The 12862-nt window shown below is 40.2% G+C and overlaps 1 protein-coding gene across 1 annotated transcript in view; it reads right to left on the bottom strand.

Moving 5' to 3' along the window:
* GPC1 (glypican 1) overlaps window positions 1–12862 on the bottom strand; it is a 264011-nt gene that overhangs the window by 119023 nt on the left and 132126 nt on the right. The window contains exon 2 of the mRNA XM_054983388.1: window positions 11659–11817. Within this exon, the coding sequence (XP_054839363.1) occupies window positions 11659–11817 (159 nt within the window). The remainder of the gene's footprint in view (window positions 1–11658; window positions 11818–12862) is intronic.

The following is a 12862-nucleotide window of genomic DNA, read 5'->3' as shown; positions in this document are numbered from 1 at the left end:
GCTATAAGGAGAAAGCAAACCTCCAGGTGCTCAAGCTGTTACAGGTGAATAGAAGCCTTTGCTTCCCTGAGGCAGCTACCTGTCAGGTTTAATCTCCCCAAGTTCTGGAATGTGCTTTTGATAGACACCTTGCCCCATTTCAGTTAAACCATAAATACTGAGAGGGATGTCGCTGCTCACTGTATGAGGAAGAATTGCCTCTTTGCCAAAGCTTGATTCCTGTTGAAAGCAGCAGCGGGATTGTCATAAATCACCTGTGTTGTTTGTGTTTTCTGAAGGTGGATTCCCCCCCCCGCCCCCGCCTCCCCACACAACCAACAGGGCTGCTCAAGGCTTCCTCTTGCCTCACTTCTGAAAAGAAAAAAGGGAACAGCTCCTTTGTTCTGATCCTTGTTTACGTCTCCTACACAAGCCATAGACATACCACTCTGTGGGATAACATGCTGTGTTTGTCAGGTTCAAAAACTGCTTCCTAAAACAACAGCCATGGCACAGAAAAGAGAGATGACTTCAGAGAACTTATTCTGAAGTTACCTTTTAAAAGCACAGTCACTGAGGCAATTTCACTCCTGGTTTTCATGGCTCTGACAAGAGTTTCACTGCTGAAGCTAATGGACTGCTTCTCATATCTCACTTTTCTTACATGAAGATGATCTCTGAAGAGAGTCTGCATCCATTGTTAAGCACAGCTCTGGTGGCAATACATGAATTGGAAAGCCATAAGAATAAACATATATCACATTTCACAAGAGGCTGCATATACATGGAATACTTCTTCCTACTCAAGAATTATCTTTGTGCAGTATATGACTTGGCCTTAAAAGTAGCTGTGTGTGTGATCTGGGTTCATGAACCAGCAAAATAGCCAGATTTATGCCAACCCAGCATTTTCTGGCTATACTGGTTCACAGAGAAAAACCCTGAATCCAATGTGGGCAACTGGACTGCTGGGCCAGATTATTCAACTGTAGCAGGCAGCTGCAGAAAGCTGTCACAGGTAGCCACAGCCAGCAAGCAAGAGGGACGTGGTGTGAATGGAGCCAAGCTGAGCTCTGTGCTTGGCTAGTGGGGCAGAGAAGGAGGCAGCAGGCAGAATGGATTCCCATCCCATTCCGCCACTCCATCCCAACCCGAACTCCAAATGAGCCCTTCAGACCGCTACTGGCATTTGCCTTTTAAACTCAGTAGCTTCTCCCCCCACCCCCCACCCCTGCTTGAGAATCTCAGGTTTGACACTGGTTCCCTTGCTGAAATTTGATTCTGTTAGGCTTTGTTGGGTAAGCTCGCAAGAGGTTTTTATGGTGAACCAGCAAATCCTAAGCAAGGAGCAGGGAGACAAGCAGCAGAATTTAAAGGCCATGGAAATGTTTTCCCCCATAGGAAACAAGGGAGAGTGCCTAGGGGCAGCTTGTTCAGGAGCCCATAGAATTGGACCCTATGGTCCAATACTCCTAAAATTTGGGGATTATTTAGTGGCCAGTCAGGCGTAGGTTCTCTGCAAATCTGGTGGAGTTTTAAAAAATGCCCCCTGCCTCCCCAGACATTTTCCCCCATAGAGAATAATGGCTGGATAAATCCAGGATTCTCTAACTTGGATCAGAGAATCTGACCCAGATTTCAGGGCTACTGGATTTATTTATTTATTTATTTAGGTATCCCTGAAACCTGGATCTGGAGCACTAGGATTTTTTTTTAATGCACATCCCTACTTAAAAGAAGATGCTTCTAACTTAAACTATGGCTATATTATTTCAGAGAATTTACTGATAATCCAGACAAATTGGCTTTTGACCCACACTAGCCCTCTGCTGGCTCCCAATGTTGAGGAAGGAAGACATGGGCTATCCTTGGATTTAGCTGACATCTCATTTGTTATTTCTTTATCCACTTACTCACCATATAGATGGCCCAAGGTGACTTACAGAAGATTCAAAAAATTAAAATCAGCTAAGAACATAAAACCAATAGCAGTAATGAAACAAACAAAAATAACTGCAGTGTCATCATGGCAGTATCATACTGGCAATCCAAAATATAAACAGCAAATTAAAACTGCAGCATACCCAGAATGGGAGCCGGATAAATAAGGACACTGGCCTCTTGGATGTGCTGTTTTAGGGGATTCCAGTAAAAACCCATAACTGTCTCAAGTGGCCCAACAGAAATGTTTTTGTGCACTTTATCTCCTCTTTTAAACAACAGCGATAAAAAGAATTACAAACATTCTGCAATCTCTTCCTCAAATCAAAACATCGACTCATTAGATGTTTATTTTCGTACTTATCCTTCTTTCCTGTATAGTTCATGTCTACACTATTAGAATAGCTGTGTGCTGAATCCTTCTGCAGAGAAGAATGCTTGATGTTTGAAATTATTTGCTAATATAAATGAGTTCCTTTTACACAGCCACATTGATCTGTACTAGAAATCTGAAGAATGGTGAAACAGTAAATGTTATAAATCAGTGTTAATCTTTAGCTCATGACAACTTCCAACATAATCTTCCTTAGTATGTGAATTAGTGATATAGTTTTAAGAAAATATATAACTGTTCAAATAGTTTTAAGAAGTCCACTTTGCCTGGTTTATTAATGTAGCCCTTCACTGATTTGATGCTAACTAAAATTTAAAATGGCATCAAATTGTTTGGCAAGCTGCCTGATAAAAAATAATTTTACAACGTCTGACAAGAGCAGTTTACAAATACAGTAAATGGTCAGCCTTTGTCTAATATGGGAATTATTCAGATTCTTAAAGGAACTAGGATTATTTTAAATTGCACATTAACATTTCCTTACAAGAACCCAAAATTCATATTTCCTGGCTCCCAGCTAAAGGTCAACTATCATACCAGCCTTTTCAACTAAACAGCATCCATATATTTGGGAAGAGAAGACCAGTATAATATTGCAGTCAAAGAAAGAGAAGAGGGAGGTTGAGGGGCATAAAGAGGATTACAATTTAACAATTGAGCTTTGATTAATGTCATAAGAACAGCCTTGTTCTGTTGAATGTGCAGCCCCTCTTTGTCACTTCCTATTGACACACTCCTCTCTCATTCATTGCATTTTGCCAACTATGCTACCAGTGTGAAGGATACAATGGCAGGCTGTACCAGTCCCAAAGACATGACTTCCTAAATAAAGGAAGATAGCCCTACTACTGACATGAGTCACATTCAAAATGTGTAAAGCAATTGAAAGCCACTGCCAGTAGATATTGGTGCACAGCTTTTTGTGGTGCCTCAGAATTCTTTTTTTTGCCTATAGGTCAGAGCAAAACGAAACTGCTACATATGCAAATATTCCAACTTGTCCAAGAGTGTGCTTGCACACAAGGCAGGTGGTGGCTAGGCAGAGATACATATAGACAGATATGTCATGGACAATATTAATGTTGTGTTCATAAGCATACTTTCTAGGCAGTAAGTCTCATAACTTCTGAGTACGCAATGACAGGGTTAAGTATTCAGTGGCTATTGACAGCAGATAGCAGTTTTGACAATTTTTGATCTACCACCAGTAGAGGGCACACCTGTTACTTTATGCTGATTTGCATGGTTATTCCATGAACAACCAGTTGTCACTGTTCTGTTAAAGTAGATATGGTTATTATTTTTCCTTATTATTTGTTTCTTTGTTTATTTACTTTGGACTCAAAGGAACTTACAGTGTTCTCCTTTTTGCCATTTTATCCTCAAAAAACCCCTGTGAGATAGGTTAGGGTTAGAGTCACTGGCTCAAGGTCACCCAGCAAGCTTCCATGTCAGAGTGGGGATTTGAACCTGGATCTCCTAAATCTTAATATGACACTCTAACCACTACACCACATTGTTTCATAACATTTAAACCAGGCGGATTTTTGGGGGATCAAATCCAGTGGTTCTGTAAAGTGGGATTACTTCTGAAAGTAATCTTCAACAATTTAAGAGAATAAATACAAGTGCTAAGAGAATACTGAAAGTACACAGGGCTGTGCTGACACCTGAAAAAAACCTGATGCTGGATCCTATAATGATGCTGTTATAAAACATCGGCAGAATTGTATTAGTGATGTAAACAGATCAATGGCACCATGTCAACACATATGGGATGTGCCACAGCTATCACACCAACAAGTGCTATAACCTGATGTTGTGTAAGTGGGAACATGGAGGGCAGAACTGGACATAACAGCCACCTAAGAATAGGAGCAAACCTGGTGCTGTGTCAAATGGAAAGCTTTTTGACCTACATGATGTCTACTGTATCACAGCTATAAAACATATCTTATAGAACGTTGCTTGCAGTTAGTGGGATTGCCGCTAATAGCCACTATGGGGCAGATTAACTGAACCATGGTAGGGCATGTCTACACAAGTAACTGTTCTGGGATAACACCTCATCTGATTTCTCTCTCCAATTTGTTTACATAACCAAAAGATGTGTCAGAGGCAGTAGAAGGTGTCAGCAACTCCTTTCAACACAAGAGGGTCTTAATTCACTGCTTTCACCTCTAGATAAATGCAGCTGCACTGGGGAAAGTTACTCTGTCTGCCTGCTAGGAATATCAAGAGTAATAGTTACTTTTTCCAGTTAAGAAGATACTTATAGAACACTCCTTTTACCAAAGACACAATCATAGCACTGTTCAGTCGCTACAGCATTGGCAACTTACAACATTACAACTTTTCCAACTTCACATAACGGGACAATGCATTATAGGCAATCTTCCAGATATGTGTGGTTGCCATTTTGTATTAACAGGGCAATAGCCATATTTTCCAGCTTTAGAAAGTCTAAAAGCATACCCTCAAAAATCTGGGTTTCCAATCACAGCTGAAAAACATACATTGTCGTATTCTCACAAAAAAGTAACCATACACAGACAGAAGAATGCATGCTATATGATCTCCCTTACACGTGGCTCGATTGCTAAAATTATAATGACTGAACTGGGCTCAAATCTGAATGCATTCTGTCTCCTCAGTTCCTTGCTCAATTGAAACTGAGTTCATTTAACAAAGCAGTAGCAATAAATCTGTGAAAGGGACAGGAAGTAAAATTACCTTTAAAGAAAGCAAATTCATTCCACACTGCATTTTCTACTTTTCTGCCTGTTAATTGCTTTGGAAATGTCAGATGTTTTTAAATAACTGAAAGAGGGTAGCTTTGTTAGTGTGCTATAGCAAAACAAAAGAAATATTCTTGTGGCAAATGTAAGACCTATCAATGTATGCTGGTAGAAGCTTTTGTGGATTTGAGCCCAACTCCCTCTGCAAATTGTACTATCAGGCATCTGATGAAGAGAACTTGATTCTCGAAAGCTTATGCTACAATAAAATTGGTTAGTCTTAAAGGTGCTACTGGACTCTTTTTGATTTTGCTACCACAGACTAACACGGCTAACTCCTCTGGATCTATTCCACTTATGGTGGAACTTGCCTCCAGTGCAAGAAGCCTTCTGGTGGTGCCAGAGGCTGGCACAAGACTAGGATCCTATACATATTATTTAGATGCACAAATGCACACACAGAGTACCTGAGAGAAAAATACTAACTAGTGGGGCTAAAAGATCAAGAAACAAAACAGTTTGCTGATTCAGCAGATTCCTTATAGCTTGAGAAATCTGAAATGCAGTATCACAGGTTATACTTCTTGTATTTCATGGCCTTTGGGCTATTCCCTGTACCCAGTATCTGTAGACTGAGGATACACTTCATGTATCAGGCTGTAATCCCCAAACAACAATAAAGCAACAATAAACCTGTTTGTCTTTAAAATCCTTAAATCATTGCAGGAATTGCTGTTCAATAGCTTTTGGTTCTTAATTTAAGCAAGAGCCAACAGATCAACTTGTATGGAAAAATCATGTCAGTTTCATTCATGACATTTCTCTGTGACCTGTTTTTTTAAAAAAACTAGCTTCTTTTAATGCAATAGTACAGAGCCCTTTAATGCAGTAATTGCCTATCTTAGACTTGTTTAAATTAATTGCAGTAGCTTGGTACTTTCACTTAAATGTGATTTGTAGCACACTGGAGGGAATATTGTGATTTAGAAAGCTTGGTGGGATTCTCTCCATCACTCAACTTTTCCTTTAGCCTACAGGAAACTATACCCTCCCTTATCCAAGCCTGTTTGAAAAATAAGTTAGTACTGTCTTCTTGCACCCACTTCCTTCAGCCCACACAGATCTGCTGGATGTGCTATATTACCTTTCCTTACATATTGAAATATGTGTCAGAGTTAGAATAATAGATCTAGCTGAACGTAAGCTATGTGATATGCTGCAAAAAGGCTAATGTAATGTTAGACTGCATTAATACAAGCATATTATTGAAGTTCCTGAGAAGTAACTCTTCCACTGTACTCTGTGCTAGTCAAACCTTCCTTGGATTTCTGCCTCCAAATGCCGAACTTTGAAGAGGATGCAGACAAATTGGAATGGGTGCAGAAGAGGGCAATAAGGATGGCTGGAGCTTGTAAAGCAGGCCCAGGAAGGAAAGGGTGATGGAACTGGGCATGTTTTCCTAGAGAAAGGAAGACTGAGGGCAACCATTGTTATACCAATATAGATAAAAGCACATGACAATAATCAATACTGAGTAATACCAGGCCAAGCTCTTGTATTCTCTAGATGAACTTTTAAACTTTGCATGAACTGTCTGTGTGTTTTTTCTATGTGTTAGGTAATTCTAACAGGTGTGCTTTCATCCTTTGACAGTTAATTAAAATAGTGGACTCTATTGAGATTAATGTTCCTCTATCAGAGATTCAACCAATGGTGATCGCTCAACTTAACTTTTCCTGACACTTCTCAGAGATTTGTAGTTTTGTTTTGCAGATCTGAGTATGGCATAATTTTTTACTAATTGGAAGGTTGTACTATAGAAATTATTAATATTCAGTGAAGCGTCAAACCAATCATTGTTTGTTTGTGCTATCATGTGAATAGACCTTAAATATTTGCATATGATGAGGTATAAAATTGCAAACACAAATAGAATGGTAGAGCTCTGATGGAAGAAATCTCTTGAGAGAATCTAGGTGAGAACTTATTCTACCTATGTATTTCATAGAAACTTTGATTATGTTAAACTTGGAATTTATTAAGAAATGTTAGCAAACTTATTTCTCATTGCCTCTCTGTGTTCTGTTTTTATAGGATTTATATTAATAGCCATTTATATTTTGATTACTTGCTTCATTAAAGAACTAGGGTGTATTTTCAATAAAGTGAAATAAACTCTAGACAGGTGTCTGTGTGTTTGATAAAGAGTTGCAAAGCAATATTGAACCCTATATAAATAAATGTACTGATAAACAGCTGGTTCAAAGAACTTATCTGTTTGACAGGTCTGAGAACTAATTGCTGTAAGCTTTCCAGGAGAGAGATACATCTTTCTCTTGGCTAGTAAAAGCTTAGTTTCAGACACAGGCAAAAGCTCGTTACACCATGACTGTGATATTCAGATACCTAAAGGACAGTCACACGGAAAAGGGAAAGGTTTAGATCTAATGGGCTTAAGATACAGGAAGTAGGCATCTGCATTTCAAAAATTTCTTGTTTTAATTTTGGTTCAGGTTTTTTTTTTTTTTTTTACGGGGCATGTTTTCATTATGCCTGAATTAGGATGGGGGATCATGTTAAGAATTATCTTCTGGCAATTTTCAGATTTCAGAAATCCAGTATCCAAAAAGCACGCCTTAAAAAAAAAGCCCTTACGTGAAATTAAAATGGAAATTTTTGAAGTGCATCTTTCTTGGGCAAGAGAGGGGAGCATGTTAGCACCATTTTAAAGGGACAAGACCCACCATGGGCCTTTCTTTTTTTAAAACTGAAAACCGAAAGAGGCAGCTGCAGGACTTACTTTGCCAGCCAGGACTATGTCACAGCTGCTGGCCTTTGTCATGGCAGAGCCCACCACAGCACTGACACCTGAGGGAGTATGGCTGTTGGGCCTGCATCCATTCCTCTGAGGCTTGGGCTAGTGCTGCAGAAATTGCAGGCAGCTCCAGAAACACCTGTGAGCCTTTGGAAGCTTTTGTGAGGCTCTGGAGCTTCCCTAGTTCCTGTGACAGCATCCCAGGCCTTGAAGGAATGCCAAGAGGCCCAGCAGCCGTTCTCTGCAAGCTGTCAGGGCCCAGGTGGACTCTGCTGTGAGAAGGGTGTGGGATGAATTAAAAAGAGTTGCAGAGTTTAATATTAACGCATTGGAAATAAGTAGACAGACTTCTGTGGTTTTAGCTCTAGAAAAATATTTTCACTACATTATCAGGGAAAAGGGTACATTTGGTAAGAAAATAAATAGCTAACTGTCTACATCTTTATGGTTAGTCTAGGAGCTTAGAAAGTGAGCTGAACACTTACTTAGAGACTGAATAAAGAGCAATAAACCCTTAGTATATGTTGCTAGCTAACTGCCCCCTCATAAATCGGTTCATCCAAAAGACCATTACAGATTCCTATATTAAGACTAAAGACTCCCCTTTCTGTGGGGGAAACTTTTACTGGAGGCCTAATTGGTCCTATGCTAACTAGCTATCTGACTAAACAAACATAATAACAATTTAACTCTTTCATGACTGAACGTAGAACACTAGCCAAAATCCCAACAGAGGGCCAGTCACTATGACACAGATCTGGCCAGCCAGGTAGGTCCTCAAGCTGCCTCCTTCCCTTTTCAGTTTTAAAAACTGAAAGATCCATGGAGTGACGGCCTTGTCCCTTTAAAAACTGCCAATACACTTTCCTTCCCCACTCCCTAATCCAAAAAGCACTCCTGAAATTCTGGGAGATAACTTTTCATTACTCTCAGAATTTCAGAAGGTTTTTTTGTTGTTGTTCAGATATACCCAAGCCTTGTACCTTGAACTGAGCCCAGTAACTGATGGGTAGCTAATGGAGTGACTACAGAATGGGAATAATATGCACACCCCACCTAGTTCCTGATAATAATCAAGCAGTGGCATTCTGCACCAACCGGAGTCCCCAAGTTGACTTCGAGGGGAGACCTATGTAGAGTGCATTATAGTAGTCACATCTTGATGTTACTATGCCATGGATCCAGGTGGCCAGAGTGGCCGTGTCAAAGTAAGGAGACATCTTCTGCTCTAGTCTGAGTTTGTGGAAGGTATTTTTTGCAGCTGCATTAACTTGCAGAACTACACTATGTGACATTTCTGAATGTGTCTGGCATTCAATATTCAGTATTTCCATAGGTCATGCACACATTTTGTCCTAATGTTCAAGTTTTCTGAAGCCAGGGATCAAAGAAATCATTTACTAGTATTAGATTTCTTCTCTCTAAAACATCCAGCAACCCTAAAAATAAGTAAAATATAGTTTTGAATGACATAAATTTTACCTGACTTACTTAAATCATATACCAAGCACTGATCTCAGCAGTCGCTGAAGCAAACTGAAAAATGCGACGGGAGCTAGAAACATCTTCTCTGGCCTAGGGGCTCCACTGAGGTTACACATGCCAGACAGAGGCAATGATTTGTACATTATGACTTGATAAAGTAATATTTTATTTGTTTTAGTGAGCAAAGACATGGCTTCAGGACTGAGATAAATTGTTAAGAAAAATACATCTTACGGAAATAAAAGGAATGTTTTCTAAACCACTGGGGAAAAAACAGTTATAAAGAAAACATGCAACTTCAGCCAGAAGTTCTAAGACAGAGCAGGACATGAAAAAAAGCTATTAACCAACAATGTGCACAGTATGTTGCTACCAGGCTACCTCTATTTAGTATATATCAAATAGCATGGCAAACTCTGCTTTTAATTATTTTGGTGGTAAGAGACTGGATTTGTTGGGGTGCCCTGCATTATAAACAGGCAAAAAATCCATCTATAGGCCAGATAATAAATTGAGAGTAGGCATCCTAAAGCATGTTTATCACTGAAATACACCCTTTCGAATATTCTGATAATCAATATATTTTAGACCTAAACACATATGCATGCAAAATCTGTGGAAAAGAGGAATCATGTCACATGCGTTGCCACTGGGCTCATTTTGTGTGGATGCAATACTTAACATGCACAGAGTCCAACACATCTAGGCTCAATCCTCCTGATCTTAGGATCCTACCCTGATCCCTTAGGATCCTTCTAATCAGTCCTTCTGATCTTAGCATCCTACCCTGTCTTGGATGGACCTTACGCAAGTAGTGGCAGCATGAGAGAAGGTACACACCTCTTCTCCTGCTGCCTACACAGGTTCGAAGGCAGACTGCAAAGGAACTGCCTCTACAGCCCCCACCCCCTGCCCCAGAGTCCTAGTAGCAGTGGCAAAAGTGCTGAAGGTGATGACAATTACACCACATCTGCTGCCTCTCCCATATTAGTGTGCCTCTCACTGGTTTGGCACCCCAAGTGGTCACTTGGGTGATGAAACAATCCTGCTAATGAGCATGGCAAGGGGAGGTATCCAGGGCTGGGCAGTGGCATACATCATATCTATGTCAGTTGTGCCACAGGCCTGATGGGCAGCCCCAGAAGCCCAGCCATCCCGTCACACAGAATTTTATGTCCCTCACTTCTGAGATATTCAGACAGGCCAATTGGACCCACATGCAGAGAACCTGCTAACAGTTGCAGCCAAAATGTGGATATAAGGCCAGCTTTGGGGGAGGGGTCCAATCCTGCTTCCATCCGGTATAGGCCCTACACATTTTCTTGCACATGTGAAGAGGCAGAGGACTTTGGATACACAGCTGAGCTTATTGCTTAAACTTCTATGCTTTAATAATTTACCATTAAAGAGCTGCCATTTCAGCATGTTATTTAAATTGTCGTGGGTTTATTCAAGAATCTTGCCTGGTTCAGGAGGCCGTACTGGTTTCTTTAGAGTCATTAAGTAATCTTGAAGTTTCCCATTTTACTTTGCTGTCCATTTAATGCTTCCTTCCTGTGGTAGAATTCTTTTAACAACCATTTCTCTTTGGATTCACAGTTAGCTCAGTTTTGCCAAAAAGTCAGCCACAGGTCTTGTTGGATATATTATACAGAAAATTCCTTGGGAATAATAGGAACAATAAACCCAGTCAAACAGGGTGTGGTTAAAAACCCAACTAGATATTTAATCACATTATACTGAAATTGGAGATATTTGATAGACAATGTAGACTAGTGGTTCCTGCGGGCACCAAGGTCCCCACCAATGTGTTTCCTGGAGCCTGCTTGTTTCGTTCTCATACCATCTCTTCCCACAAACAAAGAGCTAAGCCTAGCCTTTCACCATTTCACTGGAACAGAGGTTTCGGAACAGTCAAGGTTTCTGCAGGAACCACACATTTAGAAACAGCTACATTCATTGCAGGAGACTGCTTGGCTTGGAAACTCATAAAATTCTGTGGAACCCTCACAATATTTTAAGTTTGGACCCAGCCTCCATGCAGACATTTTGTTGTGGTACTCACAAGTCACAACCAGTTCTCAAAATTCCAAAGTACCCACAGGTTCAACAATATTGGGGACTCCTGTTGTAGACATAAACTTTCTTCTCAGTGTTGTTAAGTGCTTGAACCTGAATGGGCATTTCACTTCTACTGATGTTGCAAATTAATTACACCAAGCATGTATACAATGGCTAGAAAACTGCAAGTAAAGGCAACTAGTATCCCAAACTGGGCCTTGTTATATCTAGTTTGCTTAACTTACCATCAAAACTCTTGTACTGGGATGTTAAGTTTATTTGCACTGAGCGAGTAGCTTCTTTCAACATGCCTTCAAATTCAGTCCTACTCTTGTTGGCAAAGTTCTCCTCCATCTCACTGGTACAGCAAGTGTAGCCTTGTGGGCAAATCCTCAAGTGTTCCCCTTAAAAGAAAAAACAAACAAATATACAATTGTATACTTTTCTACAGTATTAACTTTCAGTAAGATTCTACTAATAAGCCATAGAGTGGGTATGGAGTGGCTGTTCTTTTTCCAGGTCTCAAAGATCATTAATACACTCCCATCAGATGGAGAACAAGAAACCTGAGTGGTACATCTAGAAATACCTTCGTTTCTTTCTCCTCTTAACTTTCTAATAGGAATTCATTTCACTGAAAATCAAACACTTAAATATATATCTTGTCTAACCAGGCGCTAAATAATCCAATTACAAGCAAGTCAACATGTATCATGCAATTAGATTGTGACTGCCAAAATCTTGCTGGCATTTCTGCAGAATGGCTGCCTTTAATGTCATCACAGAGAGAAGATATTTATTGAAATCTATGTCTAGTCTTGTCTGTTTTGCAGCTTGATCCTTAAAGCTCTATAAATGGGGAACTTTACATCTATACATGCTCCTCCAAACGTATATCGTTCAGTGCTGGGGCCTTGGGGCCCATACTCTTGAAGTTGGTAACTCTTGTATCATTCTGTAAATCACCATGGTGCCAGAGAAAATATTTTCATTGATATTTCAGATTGGCTAGAAAGGCATTGTCCAATATTTGGCAGCAAGATGGCAATAGCTTATTTCTGTCTTGATTCCCTTTTCTCTGATCCACAGCAGGAACACGAGGCTGTAAGACTTACTGTATGCTTACAGTCCATATTACCTTCTTTTTGCTCCATCCTGGGATGGGCAAGAAGTGCCAGGAGGTGGCAAATGGGCAGAGTAGCAGCTGCTCTAAGGTCAGACAGTTGCAAATACTTTCTGACAACAGGAGGAAACCAATGGGGAGCCATAAACCCTCTTCTCCCATATACTCAAAAGTAAAAGAGAGCAGTAACTCCCCATGTTCTCACCTCAAAGACTATATATTTCCCTGCAGTGGTAGAAAGCAGGAGATGTCATAAGGGAATAATAACCTTTGTGACGCACTTCAGGAAAATGGGTCATGCCATTCTAACTGCCCAACCAAATAAC

This window comes from Eublepharis macularius, chromosome 6, assembly GCF_028583425.1.
Source record: "Eublepharis macularius isolate TG4126 chromosome 6, MPM_Emac_v1.0, whole genome shotgun sequence".
NCBI classification, from domain to species: domain Eukaryota; kingdom Metazoa; phylum Chordata; class Lepidosauria; order Squamata; family Eublepharidae; genus Eublepharis; species Eublepharis macularius.
The sequence above is the reverse complement of the archived record's forward strand: the minus strand, read 5'-3'. Positions and strand labels throughout refer to the sequence as shown.